The sequence below is a fragment of the Takifugu rubripes genome, chromosome 12 (assembly GCF_901000725.2).
Source record: "Takifugu rubripes chromosome 12, fTakRub1.2, whole genome shotgun sequence".
Taxonomy (NCBI): Eukaryota; Metazoa; Chordata; class Actinopteri; order Tetraodontiformes; family Tetraodontidae; genus Takifugu; species Takifugu rubripes.
In genome coordinates, this window is record NC_042296.1 from 8,349,374 (window position 1) to 8,372,426 (window position 23,053).

The 23,053-nt window shown below is 48.1% G+C and overlaps 2 protein-coding genes across 3 annotated transcripts; both read left to right on the forward strand.

Moving 5' to 3' along the window:
* The first annotated feature begins 386 nt into the window (after positions 1 to 386).
* Positions 387 to 12,862, forward strand: LOC101072043 (atrial natriuretic peptide receptor 1-like). Its single transcript, XM_003969160.3, has 22 exons — positions 387 to 1,067; positions 2,293 to 3,028; positions 3,704 to 3,894; positions 4,155 to 4,268; positions 4,900 to 5,071; positions 7,823 to 7,917; positions 8,009 to 8,144; positions 8,216 to 8,300; positions 8,380 to 8,500; positions 8,608 to 8,682; positions 8,761 to 8,838; positions 8,928 to 9,032; positions 9,745 to 9,816; positions 9,939 to 10,098; positions 10,475 to 10,630; positions 10,738 to 10,906; positions 10,986 to 11,132; positions 11,200 to 11,323; positions 11,472 to 11,540; positions 11,633 to 11,807; positions 11,874 to 11,972; positions 12,060 to 12,862. Exons 2-22 carry the CDS (start codon positions 2,314 to 2,316, stop codon positions 12,200 to 12,202), a joined length of 3,201 nt encoding a protein of 1,066 aa, XP_003969209.2. The 5' UTR covers positions 387 to 1,067; positions 2,293 to 2,313; the 3' UTR covers positions 12,203 to 12,862.
* A 621-nt stretch (positions 12,863 to 13,483) lies between these two features.
* Positions 13,484 to 23,012, forward strand: ints3 (integrator complex subunit 3). Of its 2 annotated transcripts, XM_011609235.2 has the most exons (31): positions 13,484 to 13,788; positions 14,526 to 14,609; positions 14,781 to 14,864; positions 14,944 to 15,057; positions 15,498 to 15,582; positions 15,660 to 15,726; positions 15,877 to 16,018; positions 16,096 to 16,225; positions 16,318 to 16,415; positions 16,491 to 16,682; positions 16,770 to 16,857; positions 16,935 to 17,014; positions 17,219 to 17,310; positions 17,399 to 17,505; positions 17,581 to 17,700; positions 17,983 to 18,024; positions 18,139 to 18,268; positions 18,343 to 18,397; positions 18,475 to 18,578; positions 19,098 to 19,262; positions 19,348 to 19,501; positions 19,591 to 19,659; positions 19,767 to 19,842; positions 19,954 to 20,067; positions 20,146 to 20,194; positions 20,260 to 20,427; positions 20,610 to 20,710; positions 20,807 to 20,879; positions 20,971 to 21,127; positions 21,207 to 21,973; positions 22,077 to 23,012. In XM_011609235.2, exons 1-30 carry the CDS (start codon positions 13,705 to 13,707, stop codon positions 21,282 to 21,284), a joined length of 3,102 nt encoding a protein of 1,033 aa, XP_011607537.2. In that variant the 5' UTR covers positions 13,484 to 13,704; the 3' UTR covers positions 21,285 to 21,973; positions 22,077 to 23,012. The 2 variants fall into 2 exon arrangements, with proteins under 2 accessions (XP_011607537.2, XP_003969189.2); XM_003969140.3 differs by lacking the exon at positions 17,983 to 18,024 and having other exon boundaries at positions 13,705 to 13,788.
* The last annotated feature ends 41 nt before the right edge of the window (positions 23,013 to 23,053 follow it).

Genomic DNA, 23,053 nt, shown 5'->3' on the forward strand with positions numbered 1-23,053 from the left:
GTTTCTTCAACTAGGCCATAAAATGTACATTTTAATGTCATAATATTGCAGCACAATTGTCCAAATTCAGCTGAATCTGGTTCCTATGACAGACTGAGTCTCGACTGCCACCTACTGGAGTGATCCAGGTTTAATTGGGCCCAGCTGCCAGTTTGATTTCTCATCTTTAGTGAATCACAGATTATTACGGTAAATGTGTGAGATCAGAATATACTCATATATGTCATTGATAAAGCCACAACACTAAAAATGACCTCAACCAACAAACCTTTGATCAATGAGTGGGAGTGTACGTGTGCGCGGGCGCGGGCGTGTTTCCAGTTCCAGGAAGACCTCCAGAGTGGGAGTGCGTGACTTCCTTGACGGGTGTATCCTGTTAAAACACAACAAACCGAGTTGGGCACATCTGTGTGTTCATTAACTTCATGACCGCACGTGCACGCGCATGCCTGAATGTTGCGAATTGCGCCACCGACTACTTTAATGTCAGGTCAGCTCAAATACGCTACACCTGGCTGTTAAAGACATCAATGATTCTCTCCCATCTGAATTTTTACTCAAGCCTGCACAGCTGCCAGCAGGCGGCGCTCTTTGGCCCGTAATTACACGTATTATAACTGTTGCTCTCGTGGAAAGTTCTTGTGCAGACAAATTCTGTCTTTTAAAACGGCCAAATCAACAGTGTTGGAGCAGCCCGCCTCCACGCACGCATGCACGCACGGACGGACCTCCACCTCTGAGCCATCAAGGTAAACGAATACTGAGTCGGGGCGCGAGCGCACGCCCCGCACGATTAGGACTGCCCTCGTGCACTTGAAGGTCTGCTTCCTTCTCCCGCCCGGAGCGTGCGCGAGTGGCCGAGCCTTCTGCTGGCGCGTGCGATCCGGTTACCGGAACACTGGAGTTTGTGTCCTGTGGACAGAAAAGCCCAAACGTGTCAGCGCGAGGCTGCTGATAACGGTCCTCGTGCGCGCGCGAGCTCCCCGTTTTGTTTTGTTTTGTTTTTCTGTGGAAACGCCGGCGACTTCTTCAGGAGAAGAAGATTGAACCTCTGCAAATCAGAGCAGGTAACTTCGGGTTTGACTCAAACGATCTAATTTTTATTCCTCCTGTGTGGTTGAGGGAGTAAAGTCTGATTTCAAAAGCAGATTTTTCTGATTTCTTGTGGACCCTAAACAGCGATAATGAGAGTAGACCGAAGCAGAACCTCCTGAGTCCCCAAATCACCCTTTTGTCTGAGTTGAGTGATAATATTGATGTTTGACTCCAGTTGCGTGCACATGATCTCCCAGGGGTGGGGGCCAGTCAGGTGAACGGCGCCCTGGGGGGGGGGGGGGGGTGTTTACTGTCCTGAAAGGCACCTTGATGTTGGCCAGCCTGGGCTGTGGTTGCTGTGATGGTGGCCGATATTAATTCTAACAGTGTTGTCTTCAGCTAATATTAACAGTTAAATTCCACTCAGTGATCAGTGTTGTCTGGAAACGTTCACGTCAGCGTTTGAGGCTCCACAGACGGCGGTGACGTCTGCCTCCAGCCGTCTGTGGAACAGAAGAGGTTGGATTCTAATAAGACACCTTAAGTGAAGATGCTGTTGCACCGTTAGGTCGCAGGTACTGATGACCTCTGACCTCTGGGGTGACCTTAGCAGCTCTTTAACCCAGGATTGTGTTAGCAGAATAATTATTACACTTTATGTAAAATAGCTAAGATTGTGGTGATGTCATCAACCCACGAGGCTCCGCCCACATAACCATTTCAGTCACATGATGATGAAGATGAAGATATCATCCTCATATGTTTGTGAAACTTCTCAATATATCTTCTGTTGTTTCATAATGATTACGTAAGACTAGAGAACAATGGCGCACACACACATACACTCTCACACACACACAGGCAAACAAACACAAAGTCACATACAGCTTCATCAGCTTACGTTCCTTATTCAGGATTCAGCTAATTACTGCAGCAGAATCGTTTAAGTCATTGATCACTTTTGATCGTTTGTTCATCAAATCAGTCTTTAACCAAAGTGGGACAGATCAAGTGGCTGACGTTTAGACCAGTTAAGTCCACTGGCCTCTGTCCTCTTCGACCAGTGTGCTCAGACCACAGGACATCAATCATCGTGTTACTGACATTAAAAAATACTGAAATTATTATTCACCAAAAGTCTGTGTTCACTCATCACTTCTTATCTCAACTGGGAAGGCCTGAGCACTTTCCCAGAAGCCCCAGAGGCTCTGAGGTTGTGTTGTAACTCTCGCTGGTGTGTTGTGCCCCGTCTGGCAGGTTTGCTGACCCCTCCCCCACATGTTTCCCTGGTGGATCTGCCCGTTCCTGCTCCTCCTCAGCCTTCGGGTCCAGTTGTGCGAGTCCTCCGACTGTGCAGTCAACGCCACGTCGGACCAAGCCGTGGTGACTCTGGCGGCCATTTTGCCCCTGACCAACACCGACTACGCATGGGCGTGGCCTCGGGTGGCACCGGCACTCTACCGGGCAGTGCAGGAGGTGAACTCTGACCCCTGGCTGCTGCCAGGCCTGCAACTGCGGCTGGTTCATGGCAGCTCAGAGAACCGAGACGGGTTCTGTTCAGACTCAATAGCGCCGTTGGTTGCTGTTGACCTCAAGCAGTCTAATGACCCCTGGGCCTTTATTGGCCCTGGCTGTGACTACTCCTCTTCACCAGTAGCCCGATTCACCACCCACTGGGATGTTCCCATGGTTACAGCCGGCGCCCGCGCCATCGGCTTTGACCAATACTCCGCTGTCACCAACACAGGACCCACCCACAAGAAGCTGGGCGAGTTTGGCATGAAGATCCAGGAGACGTTCGGGTGGCAGCATCACGCCATGCTCATCTTCAGCGACAACAAGGACGACAACGACGACCGGCCGTGTTACTTCGCTGTGGAGGGCTTGTACTCGCTCCTGGGGAAGCACAACATCACCATCCAGGACTACAGCATCAACGTAGACAGCTTCAACTACAAGACGGTGGTCCAGGAGATCCGGGACCACGGTCGAGGTGTGTGTGCTATTCCATCTTCCTGGTGTTGCTGTTTTTAATCACCTCTTCCAGCAGTGATGTCCTTTGTTGTTTATTGGCCTTTGGCTCATTTGTGAGTATGGATCTGGAAGTTCTACAGAACCTGAGAACCTTTATATTGTCCAGCACCTCCAGAGTCTCCATGTTGAACCTTCATTCCATATTGATCCCAGATCTTCTGCCATTGTTTAGCTTCAGGTGTGTTTTTTCCACCTCAGCCTATCGGTGAAATGTCACGTGTGGACGCTTGTCCCTCTGCAACGAACCTTCACCTTCCTCCTCCTCCTCCTCCTCCTCCTCCTCCTCCTCAGGTTTCTGCTGCCTGGGGGCATCAGCAGCTTTTTTCTGAGCTCATTTCCCTGTTGGACTCTTGGATTGTAGCTCTGCTGCTCTGTGTCGGCTGTGGTCTCTTTACTGATCTGTGGACTTAGACATATTATTGGTGTCTTCTGGGGGTCCTTGGTGGGACTGGCCCTATTATCTCTGCATGGAACTTTCTTCTAAAATAAACACAGGAAGACAGAATCAAATGAAAACTGTCAAACGTTACATGAGAAGAGGAAGACTGGCGATCCATCGGGGATGTTCCCATGCCTCATCAGTGGGGTTAATAAATCAGTTATTACATCATTGTTGTCTGTTCTGCCTCCGCAGTGGTCTACATCTGCTGTCCCTGGAGCATCTTCAGGACTCTGATGGTCCAGTTCTGGATGGAGGGTGTGCAGATGGAGGACTACGTTTTCTTCTTCATTGATCTCTTTGCTGAGGGTTTGGGGGATGCTGGTCCCGTCAGGCCGTGGTACAGAGGGGACCACCATGACCGCGCTGCCCGCCACGCCTTCAGGGTGACAGCTCTCATTTCCAGAAACTCACTTAACTGGAATCACACGAAAGGACTCGCTAATGCTAACCAGTTAGCATGCTAACAGCAGTTTCTGACTAGCGTTTGATTCTGATAAAAACTGGACCTACAGCCAACCAGAGTAGCGTTGTAGAACTACAGTTTAACTGAAGTCAAGAAAGGGAGCAACAGAACTGCTGATGTTCAGTAATGTTCTCCTTCTGTCTGTCTGTCTGTCTGTCTGTCTGTCTGTCTGTCTCTCAGAGTGTGAAGGTGTTGTCTTACCTGCAGCCTCAGACTTCCGAGTTTCAGCAGTTTGTTGACAATCTGAAGATTGATGCACAGCGGCTGTTTAATTTCACCATCCAAGACACCCTGGTAACACCCACAGACACCGAAACAGCTTTGGGCCAAAGGAAAGAAACACACAGGTGGAAAGGCAGGAAACAGTCAGACAGATAGGAAACAGTCAGACAGATGGGTAACAGTCAGACAGACAGGAAATAATCAGGGAAGTAGGAAACAGTCAGGCAGACAGGAAACAGTCAGACAGATAGGAAACAGTCAGACAGATGGGTAACAGTCAGACAGACAGGAAATAATCAGGGAGGTAGGAAACAGACAGACAGGAAACAGTCAGACAGATGGGTAACAGTCAGGCAGACAGGAAACAGTCAGACAGACAGGAAATAATCAGAGAGGTAGGAAACAGTCAGACATACAGAAAATAATCAGGGAGGTAGGAAACAGTCAGACAGGAAATAATCAGAGAGGTAGGAAACAGTCAGACAGACAGGAAATAATCAGAGAGGTAGGAAACAGTCAGACAGACAGAAAATAATCAGGGAGGTAGGAAACAGTCAGACAGACAGGAAATAATCAGGGAGGTAGGAAACAGACAGACAGGAAACAGTCAGACACACAGGCAACAGTCTGAAGAACAGGAAGAGAGGTCACAGAAGAATGAGGACATGATGGGACAGGTTGTGATGGTGTCCATCTCTCCCAGTACAACCTGATAGCTGGAGGATTCTACGATGGTGTGATGATGTACGCTCAGGCCCTCAACGAGACTCTGGGTGAACAGAGAGCAGGTCCAGAACCAAGAGCAGGACCGAGAGGAGTCCAGAGGCCCAAAGGAAGCTTGGTGACGAGGAGGATGTGGAACAGGAACTTCTCAGGTCAGGAAAGCTTCTGTCTCACCATGAAGCTCCTTTAGGGACCAGCTAAATGTGTCCATTGCAAAAAAGTAGAAAAGCTGTGACGGTTTAAGAACAACGCTGAGAGTCTGACTTAGAGACGGCGTGTGAAACATGATCGACCAATCAGATGGCTCGCTGTGGTTTTCCTGTCCAGCCTGGTGGTTTGAGACTCAGTTGTCCATCTTCATGTTCCCACAGCTGCTACCCTAAAGCCTAATGCTAACATGCTAACGCCATAAGAGTAGTGTGTGTGTGCGCTTGTGTGTGTGTGGAGTATTGGTCATGGTCCAATAGGACCAATTGATGCTAACCAGTTAGCATGCTAAATACTGGACTAAATAGATAAATACTGGACACACTATGAAAACATTAGTTTTCAAACCTTCTTTTGATGATACTCTTTTATGTTGAATGAAGCTGTAGCTCCAGAACACGGACTGGTTCCTGCCTCACAAACACCGAAAAGATGGTTTTGGATCTTACTGTCAGGACTTTGAAGGCTGTTGTGTTGTTTTCATGTCAGAACAGGGAAAGACAGGAAGTGATCACTCATCTGTCAGGAAGCACTTCCTGTACATCTGGGCGTGAACCTTCCCTCAGGCCATTAGCTGCGTCTGCCAGCACTAAAACACACAGAACCAAAGAAGCTGTGGAACTCCAGAACCAGAACCAGAGAAAACTAATGAGCGAGACTCCAGACGGGTTATAGTTTATTGACCACAAAAATATCTCGTTCTTCAGCCGCTGATGTTGTTCTGGACAATAAATCACTTTAATAAAATAACTCCTCTGTTGCTTTAGAGGCAGATAAACACAGCCGACACTTAATCATCCCAACAGTTTCTCACAAAGACGAAAGCAGTCCGTTTGAGTCGGTCTCGGGGAACAGAACCAGGCTCAGGACCTTGGTCAGGAACGGGGTCAGGACCTTAGAGGTGATGAGCCACTTTAAAAGATCTGGTTGGAAACATTAACTGTGACCAGGCCAGGACAGAAAAACCAGGCAGCAAATTTTATTTAATCAAATCATATTAGCATCTCGCTGACATCAATGCTATATTTGTTTAAGGGGGGGGCAGGAAGTGACACGGTGACAGCAGGACTCAGCTGGTGGTGAGCAGCTAATGTGATTTTACACACACGTACGCACATGTATACACTTACACACACACATATACACATGGACACACACATCTGTGAGGCGTCATAGCTTTGAAACCTTCATCTCCACAACTAACATAAGCGTTAAAGCTAAAGTGACCTGATGGTTGTAATCAATAAGCTGAGGATGAATCAAGCATATCAGTAGCGGTGGATCAGCGAGACCTTGTTTATCGATTTTGTGACAGTGGGATGTCCTGACTTCCATGATCCCAGAGCGATAAAATAGAAAGAACGAGAGAGGGGAAAATCCTGTTTCCTGCAGCACAACTCTGAGGGTACCAGCCTGCAGGGGTCAAAGGTCAGGGGGGCATCAGCAGGACCTACAAGCGTTACCACCACAAAAGGTCCGAGAGATTCAATAAAACTCAAGAGATTCAATAAAACTGAGAAGAAACCTCATTTCTTCTGAGTGTGAAATGGAAAAATAAAGTCAACAAAATTAACACGAGACAAACTAAAAAACTGAACTAGGAATAAACAACCTAAATTACAACTAAAAACAGTGTTCAAAAACATGCTGTAATAAATAAATGATGTTGTGACTGAATGGAAGAAATGTAAATAATGGCCAGACGACAGCGGATCCACAGAACCTTCTGAGATAAAGTCTGTAGTTTAATACCAGGAACAGATTCAATTACTCTGAAGTCAGACGAGCTAAAAACAACCCGACTGTTTATGTTGATGGAGCCGATAAAACCGCTGCCGTGGGCTCCATTAGAGAGGAGACACACACACACACTCACACATGGGGGGTTTACTTCAGTTCTCTGGACAATGACCATAAACACCGAAATTCTGTATTGTTTTTACTCATGTTATGGGGCCCTGTTTGACTTTCATACCATAATTAAGTGGCTACAGTGTTGTTGTGTGTACAGAAGTATGTCCCCACAACTCCAGTAATACATGACGTGTCAGAACGAGACTGATGATTGATGATCTACAGTTGTATATGACTGATGGAACCATAATTAACATTTAGTCCAGTAGTTCGGCCTAATCCAGCAGTTAGCATACTGTTATTAGCATTTTGCTCAGTTAAACTGCCTGATACATCGATGTAAGCATGTTTGAGGATAGTTTGAGTCCTTGGTAAGGGAAGGTTCAGTGGAAGAAACCAGCAGAGGTAAATCTGTGACGGGCCACCAGCAGCTCGGCTGTAAATTCAGCTGAAGTTGAAACATGGGATTGTTTGCTTTGCTGCTCAGTTTTTCAGCAATAGGTTTGTGATTGCTTGACAGACTATAATTCAGCGCTCACAAGCAGACGATTTTAAAATATCCACACCCAGGAGACAGACGCGCTAAGGTCATGTAGCCTTTGACCTTCGACCCCTTTTCAACAGGACGACAATGACTTTCACAATATAATCTGAAGGCTCGATGAGGCCCCCCAGGCTAACACACACAAACAGACGCCTCCAATAATACACACTGTCCCAAACAGGGACGTGTGTGAGGTGAAGGTATGTACGAGGCGGACTTCCACTTTCCCCTTCAAAAAAAACCAGCCCGTAATATTTAACGAAGATGAGACGGAGTCTTGATGAACGTGTCTGTGCAGGCGTGATGGGGTCCGTGCACATGGACCAGTTTGGGGACAGACAGACGGACTTTGCCGTGTGGGACATGATTGATGTCGAGTCCGGAGAGTTTCAGGTAAAACGACAGAAATCCTGACGTCAGGAACTAAAGCTTCATTCATTCAGCAGGAGAAACGTGTGTGTGTGTGTGTGTGTGTGTGCTGCAGGTGGTGTGTGTGTATAACAGCAGTCTTAAACAGCTGGTCATGCAGAGAGGGTTGACCTTCCAGTGGCCAGGGGGCGATCCGCCTGTAGACGTCCCCGAGTGCGGCTTCAAGAACGACAACCCAGCCTGCCTCACGCGTACGCCCCCCCGCCCCCACAAAGATTTTACGTTGTTGGTCCTCACATGCAGAGTAAACTCTCTCCTACAGGCACCGTGACAATGCATCAGATGGTCGCCATAGTGATCTGCTTCATCTTCATCATCATCGTCACTGTGACGGTCTTTATCTACAGGTGAGACACACACGGCGGCGCCCCTCGCTGACCCGTGAGGGGGGGGGCGTCTGCGTCATTTGTGGTGTTTGTTTTAAAGGAAGCTGAAGCTGGAGAATGAGCTGGCAGCTCAGCTCTGGAGGGTTTCCTGGGAGGACATCCAGATCAGCAACCTGGACAAAGTCCTGAGGAGAGCCTGCAGCAGATTGACCATGTCTCTGGTAACACACACACACATGAACACACAAACAAAGACACACAAGGTCAAGACTCACAGGTCTGATCCTGAATGACTGGAACAGCCATAACAGCTTCATGTCCTCGGCAGAAAGGATCCAACTGTGGTTCTCTAATGACGATGGAGGGAAACCTGCAGATTTACACCAAAATTGGATACTACAAGGTCCAGAGAGACACGTCCAGCACACGTCTGACGTCCACAGGAGGAGCTGAAGGCTGATGTTGCTGCTGTGTGTTGCAGGGAAACCTGGCGGCCATGAAGTACATCAATAAGAAACGTATAGAACTGACCAGGGAAGTCCTGTTTGAGCTGAAGCACGTAAGAAGACAGATCTGGTCCCCTAACACATTGACAAATGGACCTTTGTCCTTTTAGAGTTTGTAATTATGGGCTGTTTGTTGGCGCAGATGCGAGACGTTCAGAATGAGCACTTGACTCGCTTCATTGGCAGCTGTATTGATTATCCCAACATGTACATCATCACAGAGTACTGCCCCAGAGGCAGCCTGCAGGTGGGTGCCCTCATACAGGCCCAGTCCCCCTCCCCACCCCCCGTTGTGGTGTGGATGCTTGGGGTGTCTTTGTAGCAACAGTCTTTAATGTAACCCTTTATCTAAGTTTTGTTTTCATTCTTTGTGCTGCTGCATTCTTATAACGACTCCTTCTTGGCTAACCCTTTCCACAAATATGCCCTGCACACACACACACACACACACACACACACACACACACACACAGTTTGATTTTCCTCTCATTATAGCTCCCTTCTGTCCACTTATAAGCCTTCAACTTACATTTCCTGCATCAACACAGCCAAATCAGTCTTTTATGTGACCTCAACAATTTCCAGTCATACACACTCATGTCTTTAGCACTTCCACAACATCTTGTGTTACCACCTTGACCCTTGACCCCATTCTCCTGTCTGTCAGCTTAGGTATCAATTACCCTGGTACCCGTCTGCCTTTCTGCATCGATCCTTATCTGCATTCATATGCTCTACCCCCATCTTTTGGTTACAGTCAGCGCTGTGTCATAGCAACCGCCTGCTGTAGGTTTGCGTGGGCTTTCTGGAGTTTGATCTTTGTGTCGTCTTAAACATCTCAGGCATCTGGTGCTCTGAGAGAGAAAGCACAAAGCAGTTGAGAATCTTCTCATCAGATCAGTAGAGCTTTGAAAATCCTCGGTAAAGTGTGTGTGTGTGTGTGTGTGTGCCTTCCCCAGGACCTGATGGAGAGCGACAGCATCACTCTGGACTGGATGTTCAGATACTCTCTAATCATTGACATTGTCAAGGTAACAACATGTCCCACACACAGACACCATACGTTGGTCAATAAATCAGTCAGTAGCCGTAACAGTTGTGCTGCTCGGCTTCTGCCTCACACTCACACATTATTGATTATTTCTGTTGCCAGGGCATGCTTTTCTTACACAACAGCGTCATCGTATCCCATGGCAACCTCAAGTCATCCAACTGTGTAGTGGACAGCCGCTTTGTCCTGAAGATTACTGACTACGGTCTGCAGAGTCTGAGAACCAGCAGCTGCCACGAGGACAGTCATGCTTATTATGCCTGTATGAAACACTCACACACACACTCTCAGTCACACACACTCTCACACGCACACGCTCACACAAACCTTCACATATCCAGACATGGTGAACATGCTTTTATAAAAACACATTTAATAGATGCTTGAAACAGCATGTTTGACCTCTGACCTCTGCTTGTGATTGGATAAGCTGTTTGTGGGTGATAACTTGACACTGTGGCTCCTCCCACTGAACCACTGCAGCAGAACTCTGTGATTCCGGCTCTTAGCAGAATACTTTAACTTCAGTCTTGTTCGGTGAAAGTGGTGACTGACTTTCAGCTGCTGACATGTTCAGGGTAACATCGGTGTACCGGCTGATCACCTGGACAACAGTTGATCCGCTTGCTCCTTTGTAGGGAAGCTGTGGACGGCCCCAGAACTCCTGAGGATGAACAGTCCTCCTCCATGTGGAACGCAGAAGGGGGATGTTTATAGCTTTGCTATCATCCTCCAGGAATTGGCGCTGTTGAGGGGGGTCTTCTACCTTGACACTCACACACCCAGTCCTAAAGGTAAATACACACAGAACGGGGTCAACAGCTGGGGCCTCGGCCAGAGGTGGTTAATGCTCAACCTGGATGAACTAACCTGGCCTTGTTGTGATGACTGGTGTCCTCAGCGATCATTGAAGCGCTGCGTCAGGGTTCCCCCGTGCCCCTCCGCCCCTCCCTCTGCTTACAAAGTCACAGTGAAGAGTTGGGAGTCCTGATGCAGCGCTGCTGGAGTGAAGAACCTGGAGACCGACCCGACTTCAACACCATCAAGATCCTGCTTAGGAAGCAACACAGGTGAGCATCCAGCAGGTGGTGGAGTCCCAATGACAAACATATGAGCTCACACCCATGTCCTGTCTGTCTGTCTGTTCAGAGGTTATGGTTCCAATATTCTCGACAACCTTCTGTCTCGAATGGAACAGTATGCAAACAACCTGGAGGAGCTGGTAGAGGAGCGTACGCAGGCGTACCACGAGGAGAAGCGCAAGGCGGAGGCCCTGCTGTACCAGATATTACCACAGTAACTCCCCTCACTCCTCTGACTGATGCTCCTGTGGGTCCGTATAATGACGTTAACTCTCCCTCAGTTCTGTGGCGGAACAGCTGAAGCGAGGAGAGACGGTTCAGGCCGAAGCTTTTGACTCCGTGACGATTTACTTCAGCGACATCGTCGGCTTCACCGCTCTGTCTGCTGAGAGCACGCCACTGCAGGTCAGTAGAACCCAGCAGAACATCCCAAAGCACAGAGTCCTTTAAAATGCTTGTTGTAGCCTTTTGCATCTTGTTTGATCTTTTTCAACATCAAAGCGTGTCTGTGTGTGTCCCCCTGATGAGATGTTGGACATTACTTCACGCGCAGGTTGTGACTCTATTGAATGACCTCTACACCTGTTTTGACGCCATCATCGATAACTTCGACGTTTACAAGGTAGACCTGAAACGCCGCAATCCTCTTCAGAAGTACCACGATAAGCGGTAACAACCGACCCGGGTGACACCGCTGCTTGCCGCCACCCACAGGTGGAGACGATCGGCGACGCTTACATGGTGGTGTCAGGGTTGCCGGTCCGGAACGGAAACCTGCACGGCCGTGAGGTTGCCAGTATGGCGCTGGCTCTGCTGGAGGCTGTCAAGAACTTCAGAATCCAACATCGAGCTGACCACAAGCTTTGCCTGCGCATCGGCATTCACAGCGGTCAGTGGGTGTGTAGTCACCTGTGTCTTTGTGTGGCGTTGTAATAGAATGTGTGTGTGGTTATAGGTCCAGTGTGTGCTGGAGTGGTCGGCCTCAAGATGCCACGGTACTGTCTGTTTGGAGACACGGTCAACACGGCGTCACGCATGGAGTCCACAGGAGAGGGTAAAACACACACACACACACACACACACACACACACACACATCCGCGGAAGCTATCACCTAACCTAAAATATCCTCATTCTCTCAGCTTTGAAGATCCACATCTCAGAGGCAACCCGTCAGGTTCTGCAGGAATTTAGCAGTTTCCAGCTGCAGGTGAGAGGAGACATTCAGATCAAGGGAAAAGGACTGATGAGGACCTACTGGCTACTGGGAGAGACCAGCAATTGAAGACCTGCCCCACAAGGGACCAACAGAACCAGTCCAGGAATGCTCCAGGACCAGATAACTGATCCAGTACCTGGGCTCAAGTCAGGGACCGGTCTTGAGCCAGTGACTGTTGACATGAATAGAAAGCATCAAGATGGACATGAAATAGTTGCTGTTCCTCATTCACTTGTCAATAATCAGTGTTGTGGCTGGAGTCAGGGCAGTGAACACACACGCACACACGCACGCACGCACACACGCACACACAAACATCTAGACTCCACATTTGTGAATGTTTTTTTGTAAGCCTTCATTATGTTGTTTCTAATTGTGTTTATTTATTTTCTTTGCGTTCTGCAGCTAATCGGGGTAAAACTGTCGCTACTGTAACATATCATTTAGAAACTATTAGGTAATGTAGCTGCTGTGGGGGAGCAAAGTGACCCTGACTATAGTTTAAAGAGCTCAGGTGATCGAGCGGGCTGAGCCAGCACCTGATCGTTACCTGTTCTGACTCCACTGAGGTCAAAGAGTGACAACCACCTCAAGAGCAGCGCATTTATTCATATGTCTCTGTATACAATTGTTTTTTTTTAAATGTAAGAAGTATTTGTGGAGAGATGTGAACAAAACTCATTTGATTTGTTGTAAAATATAAATAAGTGAATTGCATTAATACTATATTGAATGTGTGTGTGTTTTCCTCCACAACACATTATAATGTAAAAGTAACTAGAAAGAGTTCCCTCTCGTCTTCATCAGCAGTTGCCACAGTTTCCTCACCTTTATTCACAGAGGAGCAGTAAAAAAAGAGCACAGGTCAGGTGAGCCCAGAAGAACATTCTGGACAACTGGTGTATTATTAATATTAATGTTAAACAGACATCAGTAGGATCAGGACATTTGACAGAACAACGCCACCTCATTGATACACAAACGCACTCTTTTCTGAAAATTAATAATTTTGTTCAATAATCTCAATGAAAACATTACTGAAGAAATATAATAAAATCATCATATAACATTTAAACATATTTGAACTTATTTTAAACATAAAATAACCAGTTGATATTTGATAGTTTAAGTCAAACGTTTTTTTATATATTATAAACGATTACGACATTACATTTGTTTGTGTACGTATAACTTCCATAGTAAGAACCAGAACTCTTCAAGGATTGGCTCCTGAGTCTCTATTCTACTATTGGTCTAAATGTACGTCACTCTAAGCTATCTGACATGTGATTGGTCAGAAGTCACCATAGACCCCGCCCCTTCCTCCACTTGCTGGTTGCGGATTTCCGTTATTTTAGAGTGTGATGCACGGACAGAGAGTGAGTTATCTCCAGAAATAAGTTTTATAAACCACACAGCTAGTGTACAAAGCGCGTCACTCAGTGGCCCCAGCGCAGGAAGAAGCACAGAACTCCCCAGTACACACACGAAACCTTCTAGAATTCCCAGAACCGGGAGCCTGAGTACTTAACAGCTCCGCGGGGCCCGGCGAGGCGCGGCGGGTGCAGATGGAACCCGCTCCGGTGAAGGCGAAGCCGCAGGGTCGGCTATTGGTGTCAACCCAGCTGGACGCCAAAGATGAGCTAGAGGAGGTAATATGACCTGGTTCCGTGGTCCATAAAGAACACGGAACCACGGATTAGGCGCGCCGAGTGCGTTCACATACAGACAGCTGCAGTTTGAGTCCTGTTTGCTTACTGGGTACAAAGAGACACGATGGACTTCTGACGGCAGCTAGCAGGCTAGTTAGCACTGCTAGCTAGTACCTAACATGATTACAGTGCACACGATCACAGTGCAGTCTGAACGTGGTGTTTTCAGGCTGAGGCTTAGGGCAGGTCTGACTATTTTTGTGAGCTCTCTGTGTTTTGAAAGACAACAAAGTGGGGAAATGCAATCACAGCTGACGCGCAGTTAGCCTAGCATGCTAAGTCGACATAAACATGGATGAGAGCGAAGTGACAGTTGCGCATGCGCTGAGATTGTTTCCCTTGTCAGGAGTGCAATGGTGAAACTGGCTGAAATCGGCTCATTCTTAGTGCATCAACTTTGTAAAACGTTCATTTATGTGCCAGATGGACCGGAAACATTTCGGAGCTTGTATTTCATTCGTGGCTATTTATATGCTGAGATGTCAAATGTGACATAACTCATCATCCGATATTAGTTTTCAGCACTGACATGTATCATACTGTTGTTGTAGCAGCTTCTTTATCTTCTATCTTTTTGACAAACCAAGTTTGATCTTGTGTTACACAAACTCTACATTTCATTCTGATGACATTAGCACACACACACAAAATGCTCAAGTGTGTGTTTGTGTGACTAGAGGTTGGACCGCTGTTCAGGAATTGTCCAGGCAATGACCAATGGGCTGTCGGAGAGGGAGGCAAACGACGCACTGACTGCCAATGTAAGAAGCACACAACAAACACACCTATGTTAACATTTTATTCATTTAGAAGACAACTTACACTGACAAACATGACCAATGCTTCTAAAATAACAACACTCAGATATGACCACATGGACGATTATGAAGTTATGTAGGATTATTACTGTCTGACTTCCTGTTACCTGCCAGGTGTGTAAAGGTCAGCAGCAACATGAGGAAGTTTGTCTTGGTCTCTTCACGCTGGTCCTCACTGAGCCAACTCAGGCCCAGAGGGTGAGACATCGTCAGCCTCATTTAAATGTGGGATTTGACTGTGTGCGCTGTGACATCACTGTGTGGGTGTGTGTTACAGTGTTACAGAGACCTGACGCTGGTTAACAGAGATGGAATGAACGTGATTCTGGTGAAAATCAATCAGATACTGATGGAAAAGTTCCTTAAACTTCAAGATGTCCCCAGAACACAGGTAAACCCACACTGCACTATATATATATATATATACATAATTATTTTTCCACTTTAACCCAAAAGTCCCACTAAAAAGTGATTTTGTGCCGGTGGATCATGTTCCAATTGTAGGAGCTGTAAATAAACACAAGCTAACCACCAATGTTGTGATTTAAACTTTATCTTTATTGGTGGTTATGTGTCTGGAATTTTTTGAGATTAAAATTGATTTCGTGACTGCTGGTGTTTTGTTAAAAACCGTCTCAGCCAGTCAGCAAATGTCCAGGTCACTGGTATTCATAGGTGTTTGTACTGAAACAGGAACAGGAAGTTCCCAAACATTGTTCTGATAATAGCTCCTAGTTCTTGCGGCACAATTCCGCTGTCTGGACATTTTCATGTCCGCTGGTTTGTTTCCATTTGCAAAGCCGTCCTGCAGCTTCTCCTTGTTCTGTGCAGCTGGTGTGGCTGGTCAGAGAGCTGGTGAAGAGCAGCATTATGGGTGCCGATGGCGTTGTCATGACGCTGCTGAAACAGATTGCAGGTGAGATGCTGACAGGCAGGTTGGGGACGTCGGGAGTCATCAGGGGACGAGATCTCATGTTGTGTGTTCACATCCAGGTGGAGATATTTCCACTAAAAACCTGTGGTTGGCTGAGAATGTGTTGGACATCTTGTTGGAGCAGAAGTACGTCTCACACCACACCATGAACACATAGTTCCCATCAGGGGGGCTAACCCTGACAAACACATTTTAACTATTTTCATGAACAATAAATGTTTGAGTTTTAAATTACACGCGGCTGTAGTTGAGGCTGGTACCTGGTTCCTCTGACAGGGAGTGGGTGCTGAAGAGCGGGATGCTGATAGCCATGTCCGTCTACACCTACCTCCGACTGATCGTCGACCACGGCACCAACAACCTGCTGCCTCTGCGTCAGAAAGAGGTGGACTTCTGTACCAGTATGATAAGGGAGAAGGTGAAAGAGCTGGGGGAGGACCGAGGGCTGGGACGTGGGGCTCGTACTGGTGCTGATTCTCCCCTCTCTCTTCCCAGTTCATGGAGTGCCTGATCATCGGTAGAGATCTAGTTCGTTTGCTCCAAAACGTTGCTCGCATCCCAGAGATGGAGCTGATTTGGAAAGACTTGCTGCACAACCCCCAAGTCCTCAGTCCTCAGTTCACAGGTAACGCTCTATTACCCACAATCCTTCAGTGAGTGCTGGGTCTAACCCTGATGGTTGTATAAGCTCTTGACGTGTGTTCTTGTATGCTCCAGGCGTTCTTCAGCTGTTAACGGCTCGGACCTCCAGGAAGTTTCTGGCCTGTCGGCTAACACCGGACATGGAGACTAAGTTGTTGTTCATGACCTCCAGGGTAACCATTCAAACCTGTCCTTCCCCTCAGCTCTGTGACCCTTGAACTTGCCTCTAACTCGTGACCTGTGGTTAGGTACGGTTTGGGCAGCAGAAGCGTTATCAGGACTGGTTCCAGAGACAGTACCTGTCCACTGCTGAGAGCCAGTCGCTGCGCTGTGACCTCATCCGTTACATCTGTGGGGTGGTCCATCCATCCAATGAGGTGCTTAGCTCTGACATCTTGCCACGCTGGGCCATTATCGGCTGGCTGCTCACTACCTGTACGGTAAGGAGGCGGGGGGTCCGCTCGGTCGTTTCCCGAAGCTCATCGGCTGCTAGAATCAGTCATGAACCACTTTTTATGTCTCTCCAGTCAAATGTTGCTGCTTCGAATGCCAAACTGGCTCTGTTCTATGACTGGTTGTTCTTCAATCCAGAGAAAGACAGCATCATGAACATAGGTAACACACACACACACACACACTTGAAATGTGGCAGTTTTTGGTGTGAACACTTCCTTTCTGTTCCTGTGTGTCAGAACCGGCGATCCTGGTGATGCATCACTCCATGAAACCTCATCCTGCCATCACCGCCACACTCTTGGACTTCATGTGCCGGGTAACTCGCTCAAACACACGCCGCCCCCGTAAATCCATTTGACCGACTTCTGGTTCAAAATTTGATTTAAATGAGCTGTGTTTTATAATTGGAACGTCTGGTGTGTTGTTTGTATTTGAATTGTGTATTTTAATACTGAGACTCATGTGATGGTCACATGGTTGCACGTCCATCCCTCATTGGCTGAAACTCTTCCATCCTCAGATTATCCCTCACTTCTTTCCTCCATTGGAGTCTCAGGTTCGTCAGGGGGTCTTTAACTCGCTCACCTTTATCATGGAAAAAAGAGTGTTGGCGTAAGATAAACACAGACACACGCGCACACACACACAGTATTGGTTCTAAACAGTGAGGATTAATGATTATTGGTTACTGGTCTGCCAGTCACCTTGCTCCGCTGTTTGATAATCCAAAGTTGGACCGAGAGCTTCGATCAATGCTCAGAGAGAGATTCCCTGAGTTCTGCAGCTCGCCCTCCCCACCAACTGAAGGTGACACGACCACACACCCACACACTCGAAACTTGACTGTCCCAGCAGATCACATGACTTCTGTGTCTTTTACAGTTAAAATGGAAGAGTCCGCTTCTTTGGAGATGGACAATCACTTACTGGACAAGGAAGAAGGTTGCTATGACAATACAGAGGCAACTTTCAGTGATGATGAGGAGGAAATAAATAACAAAGGTGACAACAACCAAATATATGAACAATGTAACTGGAAGAGGAAGTGTACCTGCATCCATGCACAGACTGGAAGGTCAAAGTTGCTAATCAATGCTTACATAAGAAACAGTTACAGCTAACTCACATACTTGTAATTAAGATCTAAATGTCATCATTACGTAACTTTAAACAGTCTCGGTCACATATGTTGACAACAAAGAGAGACAACGTATTACAAAGTGTATTTATTAAAAAGTTAAATTGTATCTGCAGTTGCTAAAAAGTTTACAATAATTTTGCCAGGCACCTATGACGGCATTCAGCAACTCGGACGACTTACCCAAGGTTCTGAATCGTTGTTTTCTAACTTGAGCAGTCATTCATTTTCACACTCACAAACCTGATTTTGACGCGTTGTTGACTGATGACGTCACGTGTTTATCTGCTCCATCGCTGCAGGAAAGAAGAGGGACTTCAGATTCCATCCAATCAAAGAGGCTGTGATCGAGGAGCCCGCCGACATCACCCCGTGGCTCCACCACTTGGACGACGCCATGAAGGAGAAGGTGCAGCAGCTGCAGAAAACCAGGTGGGACGACGAGCTTCACACGGCTCTTCACAGCTGCGTGTGCACAAATATCAATGACGCCGATGTCCCCACAGTGACACAGAGGCACAGTGTGAGGTGATGCAGGATATCGTGGACCTGATCCTGGAGGTAGGTCCTGTCTCTCTGCCCTCAGGCACCTCTGTGATGTCCCCCCTCTTGGTAGTAACGTGCAAAATATCTCACAGGAGGACTTTGACTCAGAGCAGATGTCAGCAATGTCTTCCTGTCTGGCTGAACTGTTTAAAGATCATTTTAGAGGAGATCTCCTGCCAGAGGAGATCACTGAGGAGTGAGGACGCAACACGGCACCAACACACAACACACCTCAGGCACTGTGTGCAGGTCCTCCTGCATGCCTGGGCTTTGATATCGTAGCTCACTGCTAGACGACCAAGCTTTAAAATAGGATGGATGGATGGATGGAGAAGGGATGGGTGGATGGATGGATGGGTGGGTGGGTGGATGGATGGATGGATGGGTGGGTGGATGGAGGATGGATGGGTGGATGGATGGAGGGTGGATGATGGATGGGTGGGTGATGGAGGGTGGATGGATGGATGGAGGGTGGATGGATGGGTGGGTGGATGGAGGATGGATGGATGGAGGGTGGATGATGGATGGGTGGTGGATGGATGGGTGGAGGATGGGTGGGTGATGGATGGGTGGATGGGTGGAGGATGGGTGGGTGGGTGGATGGATGGATGGAGGATGGGTGGATGATGTCTATTATTCTCTGGGGGAAATTAAATCATCACAAACAAAACCACACATGAAACACAACCCTTTTACTCACCTGTCTGTGCTTCAGGTCTCTGGAGGACTCTGTGTCCAAGCCTGTGTGTGTGGTCTTCAGGACCCTGGTCACCATGCAGGAGGACAACAGTGGCTTCTCAGTGTTGCTGGACATGTTGGCTGAGTTCTATCAGAAACAACCAAAGATTGGTTACCACCTGCTCTACTACCTGAAGGCCAGGTGAGTCCGCCTAAGAGCCAATGAGCTGTGTTCGCTGGAGGACAGGTGGGTGTTTGTAAACGTGCATCTTTACGTCTTTGTACAGTAAAGCAGCAAATGGAAAGATGATGCTGTACGAGTCGTTCGCCCAGGCGACGGCTCTGGGTGACCTGCACACCTGTCTGATGATGGACATGAAGGCGTGTCAGGAAGACGACATCCGGCTTCTTTGTTATCTCACACCCTCAATTTACAGCGAGGTTTCTACTCACACACATACACACAACTCCACACATGCATGCGCACACACACATTTACACTGACCTGATTCACCTCTTCTTCTCTGCAGTTTCCAGATGAAACGTTGAGAAGCGGCGAGTTGCTGAACATGATTGTTGCTGTCATCGACTCCACACAGGTAACTGTCACTACACACACACACACACACACACACACACACACACACACACACCATCTCAACACATACATGCAACCAGGTCACTCTGTGTGCACGTTTGTGTGCAGCTACAGGAGCTGATGTGTCACGTGATGATGGGAACGCTGGTGATGTTCAGGAAGGACTCTGTGCTCAACATTCTGAGTGAGGAACACTCGTACGCTGCCTGGACAGCGCCGTCTTCGGCCTGTCCTCAAGACCTGTACCCTTTTCTTGTGTTCTGTTTCTCACATCCTGCCCCGTGTGTGTCCACAGTCCAGTCCTTGGACTGGGAGACCTTCGAGCAGTACAGTACCTGGCAGCTGTTTTTGGCTCACAGCATCCCACTGGAGACCATTATCCCCATCCTGCAGCACCTGAAATACAAAGGTGAAGTCCAAAACCATCTCCAGAACATGGTTTAGTGTGTCCAGGAGTCTTATAGCTCCCGTTGTCTTCTGTCCACAGAACATCCCGAAGCTTTGTCCTGTCTACTACTTCAACTCCGCAAAGAAAAGTAAGCTACAGTTGGCAACATTCCGGTAGTCCACCTGTCCATAATAACATACCTGTGTGTCCCAGACCCAGTGAGGAGATGGTGAAGATGGTCCTCAGCCGACCCTGCCACCCCGAGGACCAATTCACTACCAGCATCCTGAGACATTGGGCGTCTAAATATGATGACACTCTGGCAGAACATATCAAGGCCCAGTTGATCAAGAACAACAACCAGCCACGCAAGAGACAGAGGTAAGGTCCTCCAAGACGGGTCGTGTCCTCAGAGACAGCGGTTCTGTCCTTGCCAATGCGGGACGTGTATCATTGTATCTGGGACTCATTGATTGTGACAGACAGATGAAACCCTCTGGTTCTGGGTCTGGTTCTGGGCTCCCGGGGCTGTTCCAGCTGTAACCAGTCACCTCTGTCCTCAGTCTCCGCAGCTCCAGCAGTAAACTGGCCCAGCTGACATTAGAACAGATCCTGGAGCACATGGACAACCTGAGACTGAGTCTGAGCAACACCAAGAACAACTGTGAGTCCATGCACACACGCACACGCACACACACACACACACACACACTCTTGCTGCCTGGTCATCAGTTATTGATCCATGGATTGTCTCTGTCAGTCTTCAGTCAGACTCCAATCCTTCAAGCTCTCCAGCACGTCCAGGCCAGTTGTGATGAAGCACACAAGATGAGGTACTCGCCCACACACACACACGCACACACACACACACACACACACACACAGCAACGTGGTACATAATGACATCATTCGCTCTACCTACAGGTTCAGTGACCTGTTCGCTTTGGCTGAGGAGTACGAGGACTCTCAGGCAAAGCCTCCAAAGTCCCGCCGTAAAGCCGCCGTCTCCTCACCACGGTTCCGGAAGGGAGCTGCCCCGCCCACAAACAACGAGGAGGAGAGCGCGTCCAGCACCGCATCGGTACGTCTGAAAATGCACAGCGGCACGGCCGCGTGGTTGACGACGGGTCTGCTCAGGACATGTGTGGCCTGTGTTTCAGGAGGAAGAGGACTCGAAGCCCAAAGCTCCAAAGAGGAAGAGGAAAGGCTCGTCAGCTGTGGGCTCTGATAGTGACTGACCCACCAATCACAGGCCAGCTGTCCAGCAGCCACTCTGACCACTGGGAGAGGTCCTGCCCCCTCCCACTAATAAGCACTGACCGTCATGGGAGGGGCGGGGCTCTACGATGCCATGTGAGGACTGACTTTCACATGAATGATGACTGACCAGAAGGACAAAGGTCACTGTGTGGCTCCCATGATGCACTGGGAGGAGGAGGAGAAGACTTTAAACTTATTTTAATGCAGGGAACACAATGATGATCATGGAATTATCGGAGATGACTGAGGGTGTTTGTGAATACTTTTGTCCCGTTTTGGACTTATTATGGAGGATCCTAACTTCCTGCTGTTTTTAGCAGCTTCCTGTTTGTCTCAGTGCAGTAAAATGTTGAATAATATTGATGGACGCTGCCAGAACTCAAGCGGAAAAGACAATAAATGAGGAGAAAGAAATTAAAGTTTTAAAAACAGTTTCACTTGTGAGGCTGGTGTGGTGGGTGAATGATCAGCTGATGAAACCAAATCAATGATTCCATTAAATCGGTTTTATGAAGGTCATTGGATGAAATAGCAGTCAGCTGTGCCAGATTGAAGTGATGGAATCCAGCTGCTGATAAAAGCAGCAGAAGTGATCTGGATTAGGTTGAGTTCCCAACCTTCAGGTTCAGATCCCAAACAAAACTGTTCTGATCTTTTTCCAAACCCGGTAAGATGGAACACTTTCAGTTCTGAACTAAATGACCCCGAGGTGAGAAGTTACAACTTCAGCTTTCGTGGTTGTCTTGCTTAACTCCCCATCTCCGTTTCAGTCTTTATGATGTCGGCAGGTAAATCCGGGACCTCCTTGAGGACGCTGGTTCTGACACCGGAGCGGATCCCTTCCTTCCTGATTCCATCCCGCAGTCCGCGGCTCCGGTGGGGCTCCTCAGACCGGATCAGACTTCTATCCGACCCTGATGAGGACGCTGTGGCCGCAGCTCCCCCCGCGTCTCCCCGAGGCTTCCTGCTCCGTGTGCCGTCCCCGCGAATCCGCGCGCCGCGCCGCACCGCGGCTGCCGCGGACGTGGACACCGACCTGACGACGCGCGCGGCCATGTCGCTGTCCCACGTGGGGAAGGTGACCACGCCCTACGGATTCCGTGCCGTGCTGGCCGCGAGCCCCTGCACGCGCAGGCGGGAATCTCTTTTTCATAAGAGTAAACCCGCGATGAGGCGCGAGCCACAGGAGCCAGTAGATCTGGATCCACTTCCGACCTGCGGCAGGTCTCCGATGGCGCGTCTGCAGCCCTTTAAAGCGTTCGGTCTGCAGATGATGGAGGAGCTGAAGAAGCCCGCAGCTGCTCTAAAGGCTAGAAGAGCCGCCCGCGAGGACTGCGCTTTAGGGCAAACGGACCGTATGTGACGCGAGCGCTTATCCATTTTTAATATATTTTAAATGTCTGCCTTAACCAAGCCGTTTGTTTTATCAGGCTTTATCTGCCTAAGCTCGAATGTACAGATTCGTCAGGTTTGTAATGTACAGATTCGTCAGGTTTGTAAACAAAAGCGAAAAACTGTTCCTTTTTTTTGTAATGCCACTCTTTAAAATTTGCAATATTAAGTGTCGTTGGTAAATGGGTTTTATTGTAAGTTTGCTTTTGCGAATTAAAGATTATTCTATAATGTCTGGTGTTGAAATGTATCGGTGACTTTAATTTTGACCAAAACGTAATTAAGAATTTCTAAAGAGCATGAAAACGGACTGAGGTGAAATGCTCGCGGTGTCAACCCGCAGTTCTCTAAACAC